Here is a 23,766-nt window from a genome sequence, read left to right as displayed (position 1 = left end):
TAATTCTACATTGATGTAGTGTTTACATAGTGTGTGTCTCCCTTTCACAACCTCTCCATCTCTCCCTTTCAGTAACTTGTTTTTTCTTCTCTAGTTTGTTTTCTCTACACAGTATGAGATGATTCTGTTCCATCCTCTTTCTGTCAGCCACTCTATGCCTGCCCTGACACCTTCATGCCCTTTTTCATTTAACCTTTATTTAACTAGGCAAGTCAGTTAAGGACAAATTCTTATTTACAATGACGGTCTAGGAACAGTGGGTTAACTGCTTTGTTCAGGTTCAGAATGACAGATGTTTACCTTGTCAGCATAGGGATTCGACCTAGCAACCTCTCAGTTACTGGCCCAACACTCTAACCACGAGGCTACCTGCCTGTCTTTTGATTATTGTCAATTCTAAATGATCCTAATCATATCAATGTAAGTTTTACATTTCATTTTGGCATTAGATTAGATTTCAGGATGATTGATAACGTCTTCTAGCTCCCTAGCTTAAATCATTTTTGGGGAGATGTTTTGGTGTGTGTATGTGCACAAGGAGTAATTCAAAAATAGAGTTCATGCAACGCAAAGCATCATATGCCTAACTGAAATCTCCTTGCCTCGATACAGGAAGTCAGATAGTGACACAGGAAGAGGTGCAACGTCAAACAGCTCAGCGAGAGCAGAGTCCCCCCTTTACTGAGCGACAAGTTACTTTTTACGATTATTTACTTTGTTAGTAAAATTTCTTGTCACAAGTAGCACCTTCAGTGCTGACACAGAATTAAGCCGTCTAGTCAGAAAAAGTGTCTCCAGAGGATAGCTATTTTTGGGGGGTTTGTCTGAGAGTTCCTTTCAGGTCAGCTGCAGACAGCGAGAGCAAGATCCACTAAACCAAAGCAGCTGTTCCATTTCTATCCCAACCCACAATATGAGGTAGAGGACTTGGGTTCAGGGTAATTAATGCTCACACCTGTTGAAACGCGACCCACAGCTGCACCAGTCGCCCAAGGTGAGTTATCTTCGTACCTGATCATACATTTATTTATCTTAAACTCGCTTCAATTTCAGTTGTTTTTTCCCCCCATGTGGAGGTCCACATGGGTTAAGATATTGCATTTGTGGCTACTTGAGCTTTTGACACCCCTTCCAACTTCTTTACTCTCGCTCTCATTTCCTTTCAACATTGGCACCAGCCACTCCGACTTCAGACTTCAAAACCATTGTTTAAACTCAGCCGCAACTACCAGACGTGTGAGAGCAGTCAAGCGACGCCCAACAGGCCACCTAGACAGGAAGTTTTACAATAAACTACATTGACTGCAAATTATTGACACTAAGTTTCACTCTAGCTCACTTAATGCTCACTTAATGCTCACTCTAGCTCACTCTAGCTCACTTAATGCTCACTTAATGCTTTTTTTTTTGATGAGACTGGATGTCAATGCTGGTGCTCTTGAAAGTTTAGAAGAATGACGGTTACTATAGTTACTCAAGGATCTCCAACTATAGTTACTCAAGTATCTCCAAAGAGTAGCTCGGTCCTGTACTCCTGTTACTATAGTCACGTCAGTTTGTCTCACTGTTGGTGTCTGAGGTGTAATGTGAAGATTGCAGCCAGGCTGTGGTAGGTTATGTGGTTTTTAGCTTTGTGACTCTGTCTCAGACTGAACCGGAAGCTGACAACCTGCCTGCAACACCTCAAGAGCTACTTTTATGGTGTTTGGTTTGGGTGATGAGTTGAGTCAACTTCCACCATGCGCATACCTGGTATGGTAAAGACAGAATGACTTTACAGGAAAGCGTGCTTTGCTCTGTCTGTCTTGTTACAATGAAAGCCCTGTATAAGCCCGTTGTATACTATGCTACTGTAGCACATCAAGATCTTGGCGGTAAGGTGACCTTATATTCTTCTGCTGATTTGATATTTGATGTCAATTAGGGTGACTGGGGAGGGAGATTTTATAATGGATGTTTTTTGAAACACACAAGCTCACAGAACGGAGCTGCCACGTGCTGCAAAAAAGAATGTTGTAATCATTTTGATTACTTAATAACATATGTTTCTTTCATCGTGTCTGTAATGCATCACTACCTTGACTTTGGCCTCTAATTATATCCTTTTAATGGAAAAATAAAGAAACCACTTAATGCTGACTACTGAAAAGGTGTATGCCTTGTGAATTATATGGGCCGTGCATTTGATTAAAAAAGAAAAAGAACAGCACTTATTTTGTAAAAAAAAAACATAATAATTACGAACAGCACATTAGGCTGCAGTGCACAGTTTATTTTCAACTGACTTGGAAAAACGAGAACACTAATGAGAGGGAAATTGCTTGTTTACTTGAGGATCTCACACAGATGCACCATTCATAACTGCACAAAGGGGGGGTTTCAAGACCCCCCAGTGCAAAAATGCAGTTTAGAGCATGATTTCCTTTTACACAAATGTTATTATTATGCTTCAAAGAAGCCCAACACAGATTGGCTTATAAGACACTATATTTCACTGTAGCAAAAAACAATTATCATATCATTTTATTAAACTAGGTTACTCTTATGTAATCATATCAAGTACAGTGAAATAAAGTGCTGCTTTTTCTTGATCTCTCCTAAATCAAATACAGTACATAGCCACTCTTATTCATCTATGGCATTTAATCTACCTACTTGAATTGCCAAAGGCAGTATCCTGGTTCTCAAATCTGCACACAAGGACCTTTGATTTTCTTGTATCCCTCTGACCCCAAATGGAGTGGGAAACAATCTGGTCTTCAGCTCATTTACCTGTACACAGGCAATTGGAGCACTAGGGAAAGGTGATACCTAGTCAGTTGTACAACTGAATGCATCTTCTGCATTTAACCCAAAGGGCTTAAAGGGCTGCCTTAATCGACACCCGCGTCTTCGGCTGCCTTTGCTCAGAACAGCATATGTAGGTTTGCGTTCTTGTAGTCTGGCTCTAATCACAGTGGATACTGTGTAAATGTGATGTACAAGCAAACCTGACGTTTCCAAAGTCAGACTGTTTAAGATCCCAGAATATAACTTGTAGGCTGTGCTTATAAGGCTGATGCCTCTGTAATTTAGTGGGACCCGTGGATCATTTGTTGATGACTTTGGGATTGGTTTGATGAGAAATGTGTACTAAATTGATGGGATTTCAAAACACATTTGGGAATAGACACATTTTATGTCCAAATTTGGAAGCTTCGCTATTCATGTTGCCTTTTTCCCCCTGTTGCTTTTTAGCTTTCCTCAACAGCCTTCCAAACTTCCTCCACAGACAATTTTGCATCCAGGAATTGATTTGAGGTGAACCCAGCCCTATTAATTTAAGAAGTCATCATCAAACACAGATGGGATATTGCCACCTAAAAATAGGTTAGCAAAGTCATTCTCCCAGTTCTATGATACACAATTCCTCTTATGCTCAACTTCCCCATTTTCCAGTATGATTTCCATAGGGATTTTCATAAATGTTTTTTTTCTTTTTCCGGAACCATCTTATTGATTTCATTCCAAAACTACTGATGGATGTTTCTTTGCAGTTGTTCCTGCTGCAGTGCTTGGCCCCTTCTGAATCTCCTCTTATAGAGCCTTAGTTTGTTGCCATATGTTGACAGACAAGCTTTAAACTCTTCTCTTAAACCTCTTCTCATTTATTGGTCTTTACATTCTCAGCAACGTCATTTCGGCAACCATCACTACTGACCATACATTATGCAACTCCTGATTGCAACACGGCGAATTGAATTCACCCCGTTGCAATTTTGAATTCAACACATTGAATGGTCACTACCCCCTGCTTACACAAGGAAAGGACCTGGTGCCTTATTAATAAACCATGTGGGCATACAAAACATACTCCCAAAAAAGTTGGCATTTATAAAAGTATACCTTGTCATGAGAATGTGCTCATCTTCCCACAAACTTTAGACCTAGTGATTGAAATATTGTATTGCAACCTGGCAATTGTTTTGTGCAAATGGGGGTTATGATAAAAGCTTACTCATAAAAAATGTAAACTGGAAAATGTATTAACAGAAATGCAGCCGTTAGTATGTTTTAGTATCTAAAAACCGTGAATCTTTAGCGTATCGATTTTATTTTCAGAACCATTGCAGAAAAAATTCATCACCTTCTCTGGCCGTGGTGGGTTCATGTTTCCGAAGTAGCCGTACATCAAATTACCATGCATATCTCTCATTTAATTGGACCTAGTAGTAGTAAATAGATAGGCTATATGTACTTCAAGTTTTGCAATGCCATAGGCAGCACGGTTTATAATATACAGTCAAATTTAACAGGTGAATGAACAGTTGATATTGTCCTTTCAAGTTGGCTTACAGTGTTTATACATGCTACTGTAAGTACTAGTGATGGGGGGGGGGGGGGGTGCTCTCCTCGTCTTTCTGCTGCAGATACATGGTGAGCAATATGTTTGGAACATCGAATTGCAATAAAATCACAGTATTGAATCGCAATACATACAGAATCTTGAGAGTCGTAATGCATATCTTATTGCAACGTGGTCTCAGAGCATTTCGTGTTCTTCTGTATGTAAATCGGAGACATTCCATTTAGTATGATATGTTATGTTTCGTATGGTATGTATTCATTTGTCGATGCCCATGTCCATTTCATATATGTTACGAATTACAATTCATCTGATGTACTACAAATGACAATTCGTATGATATGTTATGAATTTGCAATCCATACAATGTTACGAATTGGTGAAACGTATATGTTACGATTTCCAATTTGTTGTGGCTAACGTTGGCTAACGTTAGCTAACACTAGGGGTTAAGTTTTTTTTTTCACCTTTATTTAACCAGGTAGGCTAGTTGAGAACAAGTTCTCATTTACAACTGCGACCTGGCCAAGATAAAGCATAGCAGTGTGAACAGACAACACAGAGTTACACATGGGGTAAACAATAAACAAGTCTATAACACAGTAGAAAAAAAGGGGGAAAAAAGAGTCTATATGCATTGTGTGCAAAAGGCATGAGGAGGTAGGCGAATAATTACAATTTTGCAGATTAACACTGGAGTGATAAATGATCAGATGGTCATGTGCAGGTAGAGATACTGGTGTGCAAAAGAGCAGAAAAGTAAATAATAAAAACAGAATGGGGATGAGGTAGGTAAATTGGGTGGGCTATTTACCGATGGACTATGTACAGCTGCAGCGATCGGTTAGCAGATGTTTAAAGTTGGTGAGGGAGATAAAAGTCTCCAACTTCAGCGATTTTTGCAATTCGTTCCAGTCACAGGCAGCAGAGAACTGGCAGGAAAGGCAGCCAAATGAGGTGTTGGCTTTAGGGATGATCAGTGAGATACACCTGCTGGAGCGCGTGCTACGCGTGCTAGGGGTTAAGGTTAGGAGTTAGGTTAAAGGGTTAATATTAGGGGAAGGGTTAGCTATAAGGGTTAAGGTTAGGTTTAAGGGTTAGGGGAAGTTAGCTAAAAGGGTTAAGAAGGCTCATAGACTAGACATTACATATGTTGCGATACAACGCATAATAAATGTAAATCCGGGACACTCAAATTAGTGTAATATGTTATGTGTTGGATGGTTACTTAACCTCAAAGGGGGGTGGGGGTTTCTACCAAGCTAACATACAAAATTGTTTTAAGATGGTCATATCATGGATCATTAAGCTATTTGGTTTTTCATTTTAGGACCCTTGTATGTATCCCCCAAAAATGACTTGATAAAATATTTAATTTGGCCTTTCCTACTATAGCTCTTAATACATTCATAAATGGCCAAAAAGACAGTCCAAAAATAAATCATAAGGAATAAGTGTCTGTCCTTTATCTTGGAAGGCTATATATAAGAAGGCTCAGGAAATATTTTCGTTTTTTGAACACATATTTAACCCCTTTAACCCCTGTGGGTTTGAATCTAACGTTAGCAACAACAAATTGGAATTCGTAACATATCATACATATTGCAAATTCGTAACATATTGTACATTTTTCAGATTCATAACGTATTGTATGAATTGCAAATCGTAAACATATACGAAATGAATGATGGACATCCACAAATTAATACATACCATTTGAAACGTAACATAGCGTTGGAGTGTCTTGGATTTAATTACAGAATATTACGAAATGCTCTGAGACCAGGTTGCGCACCTAAATTCCCAGCCCCAGAAAGTGCTGTAATACATTTTAAAATTCAGTAGCCTGCCCTCTACAATATTTCAGAATTTCACGTGCAGTCCATCAAACACTGAACAAAAATATTAACAACATGTAAAGTGTTGGTCCCATGTTTCATGAGTTAAAATAAAAGAACCCAGAAATCTTCCATATGCACAAAAAGCATATTTCTCTCATCCACCTGAAAAAGCTGATTAAAAAGCATGATCATTACACAGGTGCACCTTGTGCTGTGGACAATAAAACACCACTCTAAAATGTTGAGTTTTGTCACACAACACAATACCACAGATGTCTGTTTTGAGGGAGAGTGCGATTGGCATGCTGACTGCAGGAATGTCCACCAGAGCTGTTGTCAGATAATTCAATGTTAATTTCTCTACCATAAGCCGCCTCCAACGTCCTTTTAGAGAATTTGGCAGTAGGTCCAACTGGCCTCACAACCGCAGACCACTTGTAATCACGCCAGCCCAGGACCTCCACATCCGGCTTCTTCACCTGCGGGATCATCTGAGACCAGCCACCCGGACAGCTGATGAAACTGTGGTTTTGCACAGCGGAATAATTTCTGCACAAACTGTCAGAAACCGTCTCAGGGAAGCTCAGCTGCGTGCTCATCATCCTCACCAGGGTCTCACTGCAGTTCAGTGTTGTAACCAACTTCAGTGGGCAAATGCTCACCGTCGATGGCCACTGACACACTGGAGAAGTGTGCTCTTCACAGATGAATCCCGGTTTCAACTGTACCGGGCAGATGGCAGACAGCGTGTATGGCGTTGTGTGGTGAGCAGTTTGCTGATGTCAATGTGAACTGAGTGCCCCATGGTGGTGGTGGGGTTATGCTATGGGCAGGCAGGCATAAGCTACGGACAACAAAACACAATTGCATTTTATCAATGGCAATTTGAATGCACAGAGATTCCTGTGACGAGATCCTGAGGCCCATTATCATGTAATTCATCTGCCACCATCACCTCATGCTTCAGCATGATAATGCACGGCACCATGTTGCAAGGATCTGTACATAATTCCTGGAAGCTAAAAATGCCCTAGTTCTTCCTTGGCCTACATACTCACCAGACATGTCACCCATTGAGCATGGTTGATGCTCTGGATCTTCGTGTATGACAGCGGGTTCCAGTTCCCACCAATATCCAGCAACTTCGTACAGCCATTGAAGAGGAGTGGGACAACACTCCATGGGCCACAATCAACAGCCTGATCAACTCTATGCGAAGGAGATGTCGCGCTGCATGAGGCAAATGGTGGTCCACACCAGATAGTGACTGGTTTTCTAATCCAGGCCCCTACTGTTTTTTAAAGGTATCTGTAACCAACAGATGCATATCTGTATTCCCAGTCACGTTAAATCCATAGATTAGGGCCTAATGAATTCATTTCAATTGACTGATTTGTTTATATGAACTGTAACTCAATAAAATCTTTGAAATTGTTGCATGTTGCATTCATATTTTTATTCAGCGTATTTAGGTTGGGGAAACGGTAGATGCAAAACAGGTCCAAAACAATTTGCCATGGTTCTCTCTTTCAGAAACGGACACAGCCCTTTGCCGGATACATCATACATTTACTGTAAAAGACTCAAACAATCTGCCATCACAGTAAATGAAGCTTACATTAAACTATTTGACAGAATGGGTAGGCTACTGTACAGCCCAACTGGTCTCATGATGGCGATATTATACCTTTACATCATTTGTCTTCTTTACGTCCGACTTAAAATTTCCTCAACTTGCAACACGCTCGTGTCCCCCATCGACGGTTCGTACATAAAACATCCTTCATTCAGGCTGCAAAGGCATACATTTCCTCCTTTACTCAATTTAATGGCTCGTCTGTGGAAAAAAAAAAGGGGGAAAATATGTGTACCGTCTTAATAAAACCCAATTTGAGTATTTTCAGACTTGTGGATGCTACACACCACGTGAATCTGTTGTTTATATAGAACAACAACTCGTCTTTTGAATAGAAGTGTGGGCTGCAGCATAGTCTACTTTTTCAATCGTTTTGAATAGTCTTGCAGAATGCACGGTCAGGCACTCGCTGCAGCATGCATGTTTAGTTTGAAAAAGCAAAAACCTGATTTAGTTATTCAAACATTCGGCCCACACCTCTAAAGGAAATGTGACTTAATTCCAAATAGTTCCAAATTATGCAGCAAATAAAGTGCATTATTGTCACCATGAAAGGTGAGTGGAGGGGGTTTCCAGCCGGAGTTTTAATGCTCGTTCACATGCACACGGTTTTACCACATGTTTGATTTATAACTAGAAACATGCGTGTATATGGCGTGTGCCAAGTTGATACATTTCAATATTTTCGTGCAGACTTTTCAGAAATGGTGCACACAGAAATGTTGTGTGAAATTGACACAACTGTTATAAAGGAGGCCCCTGATGATTGGCACAATTATCATACACGGTTCGTATGAGCCCTTGGACACTCCAATCAGGTGAGGGCAAAGTCAGTGATAGGCAAGGGTGTTACTGTACTGACAATGAAGAAGGCTTCAATCACAACATGTCACGTTTCTGTGCCCTGAGGTGAGACATGCTTTTCCTTTTTGTGTTCAAGAGTAATCGGAGATGGAGAAAGGTGGACAGGCATATCTTTAGGCAGGAACAAGCAACAGCTCCATGGAAAGAAACACCCATTACAATCCTATTCTGGACAGAAACAAGCGTATCGCATGGCAAGAGGACTGCTATGTTGACCTCCAGTCTACCCCCACCTCAACTTCCACCAAGGGAGAGATGGAAGGTAAAAGCTATTGCTGTTGTTGCCATTATGAGCTGCACTTAATGTCCTTCATTGATCATTTCCTCAATCGATGAAAGAGCTGTACATGAAAGCAGGTTTGGACAAGTTGCCAACAACTGGATGCATCCGGTTTTCAGGGATACAACTAATTCAACCTAGCTTCCTTTACTACTGAAAACCGGATGTATGAACTCTGTTCTGGAGTCTTTTTACGCATGCTACGTTAGGTTAAGTTGTATCAGACACCTGACATAAAAAAATTGTTTTTGTTGCCTATCAGCAACGCTAGACCAAATTCTAACTGACGATATGTACACATAACTTAAAAAGAATTCACACCAATCAACATTAACTTAAATCCATGATTTACTGAAAGTCAAAAGTGCACATTGCACATAGAGCGTTCTAATCAGAGTTCAGAGCTCTGAATATGTTGGTCTCTGTCTCTTGTGGCCTAGATGTGGGCTGGATTCAGAAACATCAGGGGCATCTGCAGCGCTTCATTACCACTCCCCTCCTGGAGGGGGCGCTGTCCCACATGAGGAAGCTGGAACTTCTGAGCCAGGGTGAGGAGGCCCAGGTACAAGCTGGGGGGCAGCTGCAGGAGCGGGTGGGCACCCTTACCTCCATCCTGGCCAGCATGGACCCCCAGGGCTCCAACGCTCTCCAGGCCTTCCTTGAGAACTCTGACTCCCAGATGTACAGGCTCATCACGATGCACGGTGAGGAGGAGGAGCCTATTGGTTGGCATCTAGTTTATAGGCTAGAGTGTGTTGTGTGTAGGATTGTCAACTGCCTTCTGCAAGTTGTTCAGATCCAGATAGCTTTATCACTATCTATTGTTGGTAATTGTATTGGTATACACCCCTCTCTGAAACTACTATAAGCTATCATTGTCTGTGATTTGATTCTCCTCTCACTGCAGATCCCATGGTTCAGGAGCACAAGGAGGCTCTTCTGTTGCAGTATCCCACACCAAGTGACAGCCTCTCCCCTGGCCCCTGTAGCCCAGAATTCTCCTCCTCCAGAATCTTGCTCCTGGTCGACGGCCTATCGGACCTCCAGCAGAAGGAGCATGACCTCATGCAGGTGGAGGCCACCCGTGGGGCGCGGATACACCACGTCAGACAGCTGGCCCTGGCCAAACTCCTGGAGCCCCTCACACGGGTCAGCCTGCCCCCCAGGGTCTCACTCACTGTGGGAGTGGCCGGCATCGGCAAGAGCACCCTTGTGGGACATTTTGTACGCCTTTGGAGCAGAGGTGAGATCTGCACAGACTTGAGTTTTGTCTTGCCCTTTGCCTTCTGGGAGCTGAACACTGGGGAGAAGCTGTCGGCCGAAAGACTGGTGAAGCTGGCCTTCCCTCACATGACGGACCCCAGCCTGGTGCTGAGTGGTACATGTCGGACATTGCTGATCTTCGACGGTCTGGACGAGTTCCGTTGTCCTCTGGACTTCTCGGAGACTGTGCCTTGCACAGACCCCAAGAAGGAGGTGTCGGTGGACGACTTGGTCACCAACATCATCCGGGGCAACCTGCTCCCCGAAGCAGCGGTGTGGGTGACCTCCAGGCCGGCGGTGGCCTCGTTGATTCCTGGGGGACTAGTGGACAGGTTGACCGAGATCCCCGGATTCAGCCCGAAGGAAATTCGGCTGTTCCTGAGCCACAACTTCCCTAAGGGAGATACTGCCAGTCAGATATGGACTCACTTGGAGTCCAACAAGATCTTCATGGTGATGTCTTACATGCCTTGCATTTGCTGGATAGTGGCGGTTACCTTTGGGTACCTGTTGGAGAGTGGCTGGCAGGAGGGCCTTCCCAGGACCTGCACTGAGCTCTACTCCCACTTCTGTGCTATGCGAGCCGAAGCAGGTGAGCCCAGAGGCAGAGAGCCTATCAAGATGGACCAGCTTAACGGGAACAACCGCAAGCTGCTGGGAAGTCTGGGCCGACTGGCCTTCTACGGACTTCTGAAGCACAAATACACCTTCAGTGAGCAGGACATGAGGGCCTATGGAGTAGACCTTCCATCCACCCAGGGTGGCCTCGGAACTGGAGTACTGATCCGCGAGGAATCCCCGAGTTGTGTGGCCTACCGCTTCACCCACCTGACTGTGCAGGAGTTCTTAGCAGCCACGTACTACCACATCTGCTCCAAACGTGCCATCTTTGACCTGTTCAGCGAGAGCGCCATGTCCTGGCCCAAGATCGGCTTCCAGAACCACTTCAGGAGCGCCCTGCAGCGATCCCAGCAGGCAGAGGATGGTCACCTGGATGTGTTTGTGCGATTCCTGGCGGGGTTGCTGTGTCCAGCGGCAGTGCGGCCGCTGGCAGGCCTGCTGGCCCAGGGGAAGGACGATGGGGGCCAAAGGGTTTGGGCGGCTGGGCTGCTGCAGGACCTCCTGGGCAGCGGTGGTGCTGTGGTGTCACTACGCTCAGTGAACGTGGCCTACTGCCTGCAGGAGCTGCAGCACACAGAGGTGCTACGCAGCGTGGAGGAGGACCTGCGCTGTGGCGGCCTGGGATGGAAGCTGACACGGACACACTGCACAGCGCTGGCCTACCTGCTACAGGTGTCTCCAGAGTGCAGCGAGGAGACCAACCTGTCGGCATGTCTGGACTACTCCACTGTCAAAAGCCTGCTGCCTCAGCTGCTCTACTGCAGCCATCTCAGGTTAGTTAGAGCAGACACTATCTCAGCTCCCTGTGTAATGGTGTCGCCTCGTCATCTCAAACAAACCCTTCCACATTTTAGGTAAACTCCTCCACATCTCATATAAGCTCCTTCCCATCTCAGATAGCCACCCTCCTCATCTCAACAATCCCTGAAAGTATCCTCCTTTACTCCAAAGTGCCAACCATTTCAGATAAGGGGAATAAAAGGGGGGTAAGATGTGGGGACATAGGAAAATAATTCAGGTCAGAGGCAGAACCTGCCATATGTTGTGACATTTATGGCCAAACTTGAAATATAATTTCCAACTCCCTATGACAGTGTTTTGACGTTCATACTAAGGATGCTGTATCTTAACATTTTGCAGATTGGAAAATAACAATTTTAAAGATGATGTCATGGAACTGCTGGGAAGCTTACTGAGTGCAAAGGACTGCCACCTTCAGAAGATAAGGTCAGGAGCCATTCATTTCTTTGCGACAGGGATTCTATAAAATTACTAGAACCCCCTCACTATGTGTGGGGGGAAAAAATAGCCAAAAACTAGGCAGCCTACAATCCTATAAGTAGCCTCTCTTAACCAGTTTAGACCCCTGGGACCTCAGGTCCTTCACATATTCTGGTAATGCTTCATTTCAAGGAGATGACCATGTTTACACAACCATTAAATCATGCCGTCAGACATTTAGCATTGAGGATATTTCAGCTCTCATGCAGGTTCATTGCCATCTTTTTATTGCGATTGAAAATGTTCTTTACAGTTACATAATACTGTTCATTATATTCACTGAGGTCATACATGCAAATTGGTATGCCCAGTATTGTATAATGATGTATTATGATGGTCTTTCTTATGTAACTTCTCTTATATTCAGTCTGGCAGAGAACGCTATCAGCAACAAAGGGGCCAAGGCCCTGAGTCGAGCACTACTGGTTAACCGGACGCTAATTACACTTGAGTGAGTGAGACCAATGTGTCCGATTACATCCAAATGAATGGCAGATGTTTATTTGTTCATGACAATGTCATTTAACAGTAATCTGAGAACATCTTCTAATGAGTGAGAAAAAAAAACCCACCTGTTGCTTATATAATAAGTATGAAAGTGGTAACTAAAGATTGTGAAATTAAACTAAGTTCTCCTTTGGTTAAGCATAAGTTGTTTGTGGCTTAGTCTCCGTAGCAACAACATTGGATCTAAAGGAGCCAAGTTTCTAGCAGAAGCCCTCAAAATGAATCAGGTCCTGGTGTCCATCAAGTGAGTAACTACAATTTTATTTGACCTTTATTTAACTAGGCAAGTCAGTTAAGAACAAATTTTTATTTTCGATGACGGCCTAGGAACAGTGGGTTAACTGCCTTGTTCAGGGGCAAAACGACATTTTTACCTTGTCGTTTACCTTGTCGTTTGGGGGATTCGATCTTGCAACCTTTTGGTTACCAGTCCAACACTCTAACCACGAGGCTACTTGCTGCCCCACAATGCCTAGTGAAAGTCTTTACACCCCTTGCACAGTTGGTGCCTTAAATTTAAATCTAAAAAGGATTAAATTAAAAATAAATTCCTACAGATCTACATAAACTACTTCAGAGTTTTCAAAATGTAAGACAAATTACAGAAATTTGCAGGAAAAAAAAAATAAAAATGAATAAGGATTCTTCTCACCACTTGCTGTGGCACATCTTAACAATGAGTTAAGAACAACTTCCCATCTCTGTAAGGTCCCTCAGTTGGATAGTGAATTTCAAACAATGATTCAACCTCAGAGCTGAAAAACATGTCAGTGATACATTTTCAGACAGGCACATATCAGGGTAGGTTACAAAATCATTCCAAGACACTGAATATCCTTTTGAGTCTGGTCAAGTAGGTTATACATTGTGGATGGTGTATCACATCACCCTGGTACTGTGAGGATCTGGCTGTCCTTCCTAAGAGAATTGAAACTGCTCATGGATATCACTAAAAAAGCCAAAGATTTTCAAAACAGCCACAAAGTTCATTGGCTAAGCTGAGAGAAAACTGTGCATAGATCAACAGCACTGAATTCACTCCACATTACTGGCCTATATGACAGAGTGAAAAGAAGGAAACCTGTGCTAAAATAAAATCCATTCCAAATCATCCCTCTTGTTTGCAACAAGGCTATTAAGTAATACTTCAAGACAACATGGATAAGAATTGGATGTAAGGTTTGGGGCAAATCCAACACATCATAGAGTAAACCCTCTACATTTTAAAGAATTGTGGTGTCAATGCCGTGGTATGTGTATGCTTGTCCTGGCAGGGACTGCAGAGTTTGATTAGGACCAAAATAAATACAAAATTGGCAAATGCCCAGGTAAAAACGTGGAGGAAAACCTGCCTCAGTCTTTTAAGACCCAACACTGGGATTGTTTTATTTTTCAGTGGGAACATTAAACACATTTTAAGACTAAAGACACACCAGAATGGGTTTCCAAGAGGTGTTGAGTGGCCTAGTCTTGGTGCTGACATGAATCTGTAAAATAGAATCTGAGATCATCAAGTCTTGAATATTGCTGGCCATCAATGATCCCCAACTAAATTGGCTGAGCTTGAGCAGTTTTTCCAAAACAATGGATATATGTTCTTATTCAACATGATTCACAGCTGTAATTGCTGCCAAAATGTGCTTCAAATAAGTATTAAACTGTTAGACATCTTTGTTTTTAGAATATTTCTATATTTTTTTCTTGCACTTTGGAAAATGTGTAGTAGGTTGTGTAAATCAGTAGGAAAGAAATCAAATGTAATCCCTTTTCAGATTTAAATATACGGAGGCAAAAATGTGCAACAGGTGTGAAGACTTTCATTAGACACTGAATATGACTTTCGACTCTGACATTTGCTCTCAGTAGTTATTGCCATTCCATGATTTTTTACCAATGCCAGTGAAATATGAAATGTCATTTTGGTTTGCGTTTTCATTTTCTCCCGGTTCTGCAGTTTCCAAAATAATCTCATTGAGGAGGAGGGCGCTCGGGCCCTGGCTGAGGTGCTGCTGTCCAACCGCAAACTTGTCTCGCTGAAGTGAGTCCTACAGACCATCCGTGTGTGTGTGTTTCTAAGTGACCAGTCAACTTATCGAGGTCAGCAAGTGAGCATGTGTCGTGTGTGTGTGTGTGTGTGTGTACGCTGAAACATGTCAACATTGTGCTCCCAGTGTACAGAAGAATTGTATTGGAGCAGATGGAGCCAAGAGGATTGCAGAAGCGCTAAAGACAAACCGGACACTTACAGAACTGATGTAAGAACTTGATCATTATCAGTGGTTTATACTACAAGATGTCGATCTCAACATTCTATTAAATATACGTCACCAAAATGTGTTGACAGATTCATTGCCTGACTGTCTAGGAGCATAAAGGCAATCAATGTCATGTTCCATCAAACAGTAGACTATTGACTGCTATAGAACTGTTGTATATGTCAGAAATCGACTGATAAATACACATGACGTGCTCTCAATGGTGCAAGAATACACATAAGTAAAATTTTTATTTAATTTTTTTGCTTAGTTACCACTGACTTCCAGTATTGACAGTATAAGGCCCGGAATAATGCACCCTTGCGGCTTTCTGAAATGTGTTTTCTGTTTCTTTATGGGTCTGCAGTCTGAGCAGTAACCAGCTGGGGGACAAAGGCACTGCAGCCCTGGCCCAGGCCCTGACCGTCAACCACAGCCTCCACTCGCTGCAGTCAGTGTCCTGCCCTCACTACATGACATTACCTGACATGCAATGAGGCTCCTCCACTTGACATAAACTTTCAAAATGTTTCCTATTCCCCTTACACTCGAATACAAATACACTCACGAGCACTCATTTGACCTCGATGACATAAGCCATCTGTTTATCTGACATGGTTAGAAACAGTGGCAGTTGTCATAGCGACATTGTTTTCTGACACATTTTCCTTATGCTGGTTATATAGTGATTACTTTACTGCAGGCCCGGCGCCAAGTTAAAGTGACTAAGGGGGCATTTGAAATAGATTTTTTTTAATGATGATATAGGCAACAAGATAGGCTGCTTATAATAGGTGAATTACCTATGTGCCATGCACAGCTGTCATGACAAATAGATTGACCTATAGGCCCGATTCAAACATGGAAAATCAATAGGCTCATGAGTTCAACAACACATTGTGATATGGCACAATACACTTCTGTGGGTCAAATTCGACCCACGTAATCAGTTAAGAAATGCCAGCCTGCCATAAAAACGTTTCCAATACGTACAGTTCCATTTACAACCACAAAAAGCACTAGGCTACCAAGAACACCATAGAAATAGAACAAAATAGAAGAACCGATCGGTAGGTTCTAAAGGGTCAATTAATTATTCTATGTCCATTTTCAGCCTGCAGAGTAACTCCATCAGTAACAAAGGGATGACTGCGTTAACCAAGGCTCTGCGGTTGAACCGTGGACTCATCTGTCTGAAGTGAGTACTGGAGCAAATGGAAATTCTGCTCACTTCAATTAAGCCATAATGAGTATAATGACTGAGGAAACATTCATCAGTTCCATTGTATGTCATTATGGCTTACTTCAACTATGATTGCTCAGGTTATCATGTCTCTCCCTAAACACCAGTGTTGCTGCTGTACATCTGTCTCCCAGGCACTTTGCAATGGGTCAATTTTCATCACTGATTGCCCAGAGGATGCACTGCACACATTTAGCCAAATTTGAATCAGTCGCTGATTAAAATGGATATGTTCATTTAAACCCGAAATCCGTAAAGGGGGAAACGTCGCCACTGTTTGCCCCCCCCCAAAGCGCCTTTATTTTTTGTGGTTTTGTTGATTAAACAGAGTAGAGGAGCATTGTGGTAAAAAAAAAAAAAGTTGCAGTACATCTTCTGCTGTTCTACTGCGTGTGCAATGATGTCAAAGAAAGAAAAGAAAAACCTGTTCATTGTTTGAAGTAACTTTTTGTTGCTGTAATATCGCAAACGTACGTGGCAGTTTCACCAACTACAGATTTCAGCTTTTACAACCCGTCTAGTTTGGTTTGTGACTCAATCTCAGCCTGTCTGAGTGTTGTAAAAAAGAAACCTCCTAGTTTTCCCCCTTTAGTATTCAACGTTTTATACCATCGCTCTGAACAAAAGCTATGCAGAGACTGCCATAACATCTTTAGGATGACACTAGCTGTTCCAGGGCTCGGTCTTTGTAATAACTCTTGTTCCATTCCCCTCTCCCTGCTAGCCTGCGCGAGAACTCAATCGGGGTGGAGGGGGCGAAGGATATGGCCAGGGCACTGCAGGAGAACAGCTCTCTCCGGCACCTGGAGTGAGTCGCACCACCACCTGTCAGTAAAGGCCACTCTCCTCTGCCATACGGTGGCACAGAAATAGCTAGCTGTCGGGAAATGTCTCTAACCCAGGGCGTGCCGCAGTGAGGCATCTGGGTTCAGTATTGACAGTAGGAGCACTGACAAGTTGGCTATTTAGAGGAGTCATTCAGAATTGATGAAGGTTTCTCTGGCTTCCTTCCTCTGTTTTTATTTTCTTTCTCACCGATGCTCTTGCATTGAATACCTGTGTGTGTGTCTTAGTCTTACAGCCAACCTGCTGCACGATGAGGGGGTGAAAGCCATAGCTGGAGCTGTGAAGGTCAACAGAGCGCTTACTACTTTACGGTAAGTCAGTCAGATCTGCGCACGCACACACACACACACACACACACACACACACAGTTTCAAAGTGAAGGGAATGCCTGCTGAGATGGAACAACCCTAATTGCCGGCTGCAGCAGCAACCCACACCAAGCCACATTTGTTGGAGAATGCGGGCAACATACACACATTTCAATTCACCTAAATATCCCTCTCTGTCTACCAGTCTCCAGTGGAATTTCATCAAGTGCACAGCCACGAAATCCTTGGCCCACGCCCTACTCACCAACTCTACCATGCAGCTACTAGAGTAAGCAATGAAGCCCTCCACACTTCATTCTACCTATGGCTCTTTATTTAGACGAAACTGTACCATTCACAAGTCTAGAAATCAAAGAACAGTTAAATGTCATTGATTGACTGTGGAGACTGATTTTGCTCTGGCTCTGTGTGTGTGTGTGTGTGTGTGTGTGTGTGTGTGTGTGTGTGTGTGTGTGTGTGTGTGTGTGTGTAGTCTACAGGAAAATGCCATTGGGGATGAAGGAGTGGTAGCTCTGGCAGGAGCCCTGAAGACCAATACGTCTCTCTGTACATTGTGGTTAGTGCCCCATATCGCTATTTAATACTGAGCTAATAGCTTTGTTGCCTTTATTTCTGTCACATTGTAAATGCTACTGATGGAGGAGAATGAGTGTCTGTGTGTTCGCACGTGTATGTACGGTCACGTGTGTGTACGGTCACGTGTGTGTGTGTGTGTGTACAGTCACGTGTGTGTGTGTGTACAGTCACGTGCGTGTGTGTACAGTCACGTGTGTGTGTGTGTACAGTCACGTGTGTGTGTGTGTACAGTCACGTGTGTGTTCTCTCTACAGTCTCCAGGGTGTATCAGCAGGCAGGAGTGGAGCCATCTCAATGGCCGAGGCTCTAATGGTCAACAAAACCCTGCACACTCTGGAGTGAGTTTTATTTCCTTGAATCGCTCTCATTCCCTCTTTATTTCTGTGTCCTAGCGGCATAATACCTACAAATTGACTCTCATTCTCTTGACCCGCTGCGTTTGCTAGAAATTGTTCAGTCGGTCACACCTTCCCTCCCACTTTCTCGCTCTTTGTGGTCTGTTCTTGACAGCCACTGTTGGCACATTCATCTAGATCTCTTCTTCACAGATTTTTGTCCCAACACAGTCCACTATAAGCTCATAGTAATGGTTGAAATGGAATGAAATGGTATTAAAACACATTTAAACCCTACATTTACCATTCCATGTATTCCATTCCAGCCATTACCATGAGCCTGCCCTCTGATTTCACCAGCCTCCCTTATGGTCCATTTGGAGACGTAGTGTTCCTTGTATCCCTTTCTGTCAAACTCTTGTTTGTGTTCCAGCCTACGAGGGAACTCCATAGGAATGGAGGGAGCCAAGGCTTTGGCTAATGCACTGAAGACAAACAGAACACTCAAATCATTAAAGTGAGTCCTTTTGATCCAGTGAGCCCTTGTAATGTATAAACATTAGCAATTGTGTTCCCACTTGCACATTTCTACAATAACATTTATCTTTCCACAAAATATTGCGTTATTAACTACGTGACAAGCCAAATTATTTTCTTTAGGACTGTAACCAAGGCATTTCTGTTTTGCGTTATTTTTCCATCAGACGTTTGGCCACAAGCACAGAGGAAACCACAGGGGTTAACGACTCCACTCCTCCCCAAGGGCTGTATTGTCATTAGCAACCATAGATCTGGCACAAAACATTAGTGGCTTTAAACATGAACTAAAGTGGGCTAATGTTACCATGGCAATCTGTTTTGCAAAGTAACATGTATTGCACAATGGATACAACAGCAATTTCCTACCTCAGTGCCTTCAGGAAGTATTCATACCCCTTGAAATATTCAACATTCAAATGGATTTCTCTCTCATCCATCGACACACAATACCCCATAATGACAAAGTGAAAACATGCTTGTATACATTTTTCCTAATTGATTGAAAATCAAATACAGAAATATCATTTACATAAGTATTCAGCTATTACAGAGTCTTTCTGGGTCAGTCTCTAAGAGCTTTGCACACTTGGATTGTACAATATTTACATTAAAAAATATATATATATGTTTCAAGCTCTTTCAAGTTGGTTGGTGATCATTGCTAGACAGCCATTTGAGTCTTGCCATATAGTTTCAAGACGATTTAATTCCAAACTAACTCGGCCGCTCAGGAACATTTAATATCGTCTTGGTAAGCAACTCCAGTGTATATTTGGCCTTGTGTTTTAGGTTATTGTCCTGCTGAAAGGTCAATGTGTCTCCCAATGTCTGGTAGAAAGCAGACTGAACCAGGTTTTGCTCTAGGATTTTGCATGTGCTTACCTCTATTCCGTTAAATCATCATCTTTGTCTTTGCCGATGACAAGCATACCAATAACATGATGAAGCCACCATGAAAATATGAAGAGTGGTACTCAGTGATGTGTTGGATCCCCCCCCAAAAAAATAACTCTTTGTATTCAGGAAATAAAGTTTTTATTTTGTATATTTAACCAGGCAAGTCAGTTAAGAATAAATTCTTATTTACAATGATGGCCTACTGGGGAACAGTGGGTTAACTGCCTTGTTCAGGGGCAGAATGACCGATTTGTACCTTGTCAGCTTGGGGATTTGATCCAGTAACCTTTCGGCTACTGGCCCAACCCTCTAACCACTAGGCTACCTGCCGCCCCAAAACTGCAAACAGGATGCATGTTTTGGAATATCTGTATTATTTTTATTCTGTACAGTCATGTAGGTCAGTATTGTGGAGTAACTACAATGTTGTTGATCCACCCTCAGCTTTCTCCTATCGCAGCCATTAAACTCTAACTGTTTTAAAGTCGCCATTGGCCTCATGGTGAAATCCCTGAGCGGTTTGCTTCCTCTCCATCAACTGAGTTAGGAAGGATGCCTGGATCTTTGTAGTGACTGGGTGACTTTGTAGTGAATACACCATCCAATGTGTAATCAATAACTTCACCATGCTCAAAGGGATATTCAATGTCTGCTTTTTTTTACCCATCTACCAATAAGTACCATTCTTTGCGAGGCCTTGGAAAACCTCCTTGGTCTTTGTGGTTGAATCTGTGTTTGAAATTCACTGCTCGACTGAGGGACCTTACAGATAATTGTATGTGTGGGCTACAGAGATGAGGTGTTCATTAAAACATCATGTTAAACACTATTATTGCAACATATTATGTGACTTGTGAATCACATTTTTACTCCCGAACTTATTTAGGCTTGCCTTAATTAGCGGCAGGTACCCTAGTGGTTAGAGGGTTGGACTATTAACCGGAAGGTTGCTAGATCGAATCCCCGAGCTGACAAGGTAAAAATCTGTTGTTCTGCCCCTGAACAAGTCAGTTAACCAACTGTTCCTCGGCCGTCATTATAAACAAGAATTTGTTCTTAACCTTTATTTAACTAGGCAAGTCGGTTATATAAGATAAATAACCAAAGGGTTAAATACTTATTGACTCAAGACATTTCAGCTTTTCATTTGTAATACATTTCAAAGCATTTCGAACGTTAGAATTCACCTTTGACATTATGGGGTATTGTGTGTATGCCAGTGACAAAATCTCAATTGAATCCATTTTAAATTCAGGCTGTAACACAACAAAATGTGAATACTGTCTGAAGGCACTGTATTTATGTACCTGTCTTTGATTGTGCTGGTTGTAATTCCACACATTTATCGAGCTTAGGTCATCTGAACTGTTTCAGTAAGGGATATTAGTCATACTTCCTCTCTCTGGCTTCCAGTGGACTCCATAATGATGTTTCATGCTGATATGCACCCTCATATGTATTTATTTGGAAAGTGAAGCTAAAACATTCCATTTGGCTCCAAGCTTGATGTTGTCATTGCTTGTTAAGAATATGGGACCAAATACTAAATGTTTGACAAATAAAAGGTGAGTTTCTGTACTGTCGCCTCATACTAAACAAATGAATCCATTAATCCAAATTGCTGGAGGATAGAGTCCAAATTAAACGTTTTATCTCGACTGTCCAGATAAATACGTAGGGGAGTGTATATAGTAATTATGCGTGGTATAATTTCGTTGTGCTTAGCTCATCCGAGCACTGAGTCAGAGAGAGAGAAACATCACATGAAAGGCTCGAGTCGAAAGCATTTGATACAGACATTCAAAGACAGACAACCACACACACACATGTAGATTCAGTTCCCTCAGTGATAGAAATTTCAGAGTGCTGCCACAATACATTACTTCCAAATGGACTTGCGGTCTTGTTTTTGAGTGTTTTTGTCTGGTTGGGCCTTAGACCTCATGTTGGATTCTACATGAGCCTTTTGATGCATGTAATGTGTGTGCAGTCTGCAGGAGAACTCTCTGGGAATGGATGGAGCCATATTCATCGCCACAGCCCTGAAAGGAAACCACCAGCTAACTTATATAAAGTGAGTGTATCCTGCTGACTTTTCATACACGGTTTGGTGTGCACTGTATATTGTATATAAAAAGGTATGTGTAAGACTGTGTGTGTGTGCGTGCTTGAGTGTGTACTCACTCAGGCTTTAATGCATGTTCCTCCACTCCTCCAGCTTGCAGGGGAACAGCATCGGAGAGTCGGGAGCAAAGGTAATCTCCGATGCCATCAGAACCAACTCTCCAGACTGTGTGGTGGAGATCTGACCTCAAGGGACGCCAGAGGTCAAAGGCCATCGGTCCCCAGGGGCTTATTCAGGAGGGTTAAACATTACAGTACATTGATATATAACATGCGTTGTATAGAACCATCATTCTCGTGCCCGCTCAATACTTTGCAATGTTCTGAACACATTTCACCCTTCTGAACACATCCATTGCCCATGGAGAAGTATTGGTCTTTGCAATGGACATGTAGAGGAAGAATTGCAGAGGCTACCCATCAGCCTGGCTCATTGGACCTAGCTTCTGACGGAAAGCCACAAAGACAAACCGCAGGGATATTTGTTGTAGGTCTTATTTTAAGATCTTTTACATTGGTACGGTCGTTGGAATAGTGTATATTAATACCGACTGACATTTAAATATTATTTATGTACATTTATTTTCCTAATAAACATGTCTTAAAGCAGCTACATATACATGGCCTTTATATGAATTGAAAATGTGTGTGACATGACATATACAGTTCATAGAGGATGTATGATGTGTGCACCATACATACTGGAAGATACAGTACTGTAGTGTGCAGTGACCCAGCTGGTAAAGATCTCACGAGATACAGGAAGTCACATATATTTAGCCTACAGTATATAGTACTGTACTTGAATTGATATTGAGAGAAAGCTGATCACAACCCCCAGAAGATTGGTTCTATTACAGGCACAATGGGATATATAACATCTATATTTTATACTCCAGCAAGCTTTAGTATTTCATGAAAAGATGAAGGCCCGGATTCAATTCGATTGAGCGTTAAGCTGCATAGCAGATGTTTTGATGACGTTGGAGGTGTAACTGCGTTATGAGCTGACACGTCGGTGAGCGGTGGCACGCGTGTCACAAACCCACTCCCTTGTGATCCCTTCTACGTTTGAAGTTCAAAACAGCACTAGAAAGTATATCTTCTATCCATGTTAGAAATAATGACTCAAATGTCAAACCATTGATGTTGGGCTGATATAAATGTCTGTGTTAATTTGGATGTGGAGGGGATTTAAGCCGATCAGTCTAATTCTGTGTTTGAAGTTGCATGGGATTTGTCGATTTATAGTCAGGTGTGGACGTGTGTTTTCGTTGCATCCAATGGCAGTGTCTGTGATAAGGTCACGCAATGAGCCTCTTGTGGATTTGATAGCTCGCCGTTCCCGACCCCGCCAAAACAATACTATGCGGATGTCAATCTGAATCGTAAGGCCGGAATTCAATCCAATCTTGCCTTGTCAGCTATGGACCTTTTAAAGGCAATGTTTCCACGTTCATAGAGACCAACAATGGAAATACCTGCCCTCAAAGATGGAAATGGAAGCACTGTACTGTCTTTGATAGAAGGCAGGCGGGAGGAGTCTTTGACAAGGTGGGACCATTCTAGCCAATGAGAGTGCAGATACGCGTGTCCACCAGGCACCACTCTGATATAAAGTTTTTTTGTTTGTTGCCAAAATGCCACATGCATCCACTCATGTCAGTGTAGTCGTAATAACCTAACCATTATGAAACGTCAATTCAAATACAAATAAGCCTCATGTATCAAAATAATAAACACTTTTGTTGACCAAATTGACCTGGTCTTCTTTTCACTGATCGGATTGAATCCAGGTTTTAATATTCAACAGGACTGTAATTTGTGCTAGTATATGCTTGAAACGTGGCACGTCAGGCTCTAGCTCAGGGCTGTCCAACCCTATTCCACCCACATGGGGCAGAGGACAGAGTGAAGAGGGCCGAATCAGCAGAGTGAAGGTGATTTGTCAAAATGAGTGGCTGTGGCTCCGGCTGCTGGCCA

At 42.6% G+C, this 23,766-nt stretch overlaps 1 protein-coding gene across 3 annotated transcripts; it reads left to right on the top strand.

Annotated features, from left to right (window-relative positions):
• The first annotated feature begins 635 nt into the window (after positions 1-635).
• Positions 636-22,398, top strand: nlrc3 (NLR family, CARD domain containing 3). 3 transcript variants are annotated; one of them, XR_010460673.1, is made up of 19 exons: positions 636-994; positions 8,763-8,948; positions 9,407-9,670; positions 9,874-11,623; positions 11,991-12,077; positions 12,499-12,582; positions 12,799-12,882; positions 14,593-14,676; positions 14,810-14,893; positions 15,261-15,344; positions 16,008-16,091; positions 16,861-16,944; positions 17,210-17,293; positions 17,496-17,579; positions 17,784-17,867; positions 18,142-18,225; positions 18,656-18,739; positions 18,927-21,733; positions 21,878-21,892. XR_010460673.1 is itself a non-coding variant. In XM_029629437.2 (19 exons), exons 2-19 carry the CDS (start codon positions 8,825-8,827, stop codon positions 21,966-21,968), a joined length of 3,408 nt encoding a protein of 1,135 aa, XP_029485297.2. In that variant the 5' UTR covers positions 636-994; positions 8,763-8,824; the 3' UTR covers positions 21,969-22,398. The 3 variants fall into 3 exon arrangements, 2 of the variants coding, with proteins under 2 accessions (XP_029485297.2, XP_029485298.2); XM_029629437.2 differs by having other exon boundaries at positions 21,650-21,733; positions 21,878-22,398; XM_029629438.2 differs by lacking the exon at positions 636-994 and adding an exon at positions 1,500-1,874 and having other exon boundaries at positions 21,650-21,733; positions 21,878-22,398.
• Positions 22,399-23,766: the final 1,368 nt, after the last annotated feature.

Source organism: Oncorhynchus nerka, linkage group LG23 (assembly GCF_034236695.1).
Source record: "Oncorhynchus nerka isolate Pitt River linkage group LG23, Oner_Uvic_2.0, whole genome shotgun sequence".
In the NCBI taxonomy this organism is placed as follows: Eukaryota; Metazoa; Chordata; class Actinopteri; order Salmoniformes; family Salmonidae; genus Oncorhynchus; species Oncorhynchus nerka.
This window is presented reverse-complemented; position numbering and strand designations above follow the sequence as displayed.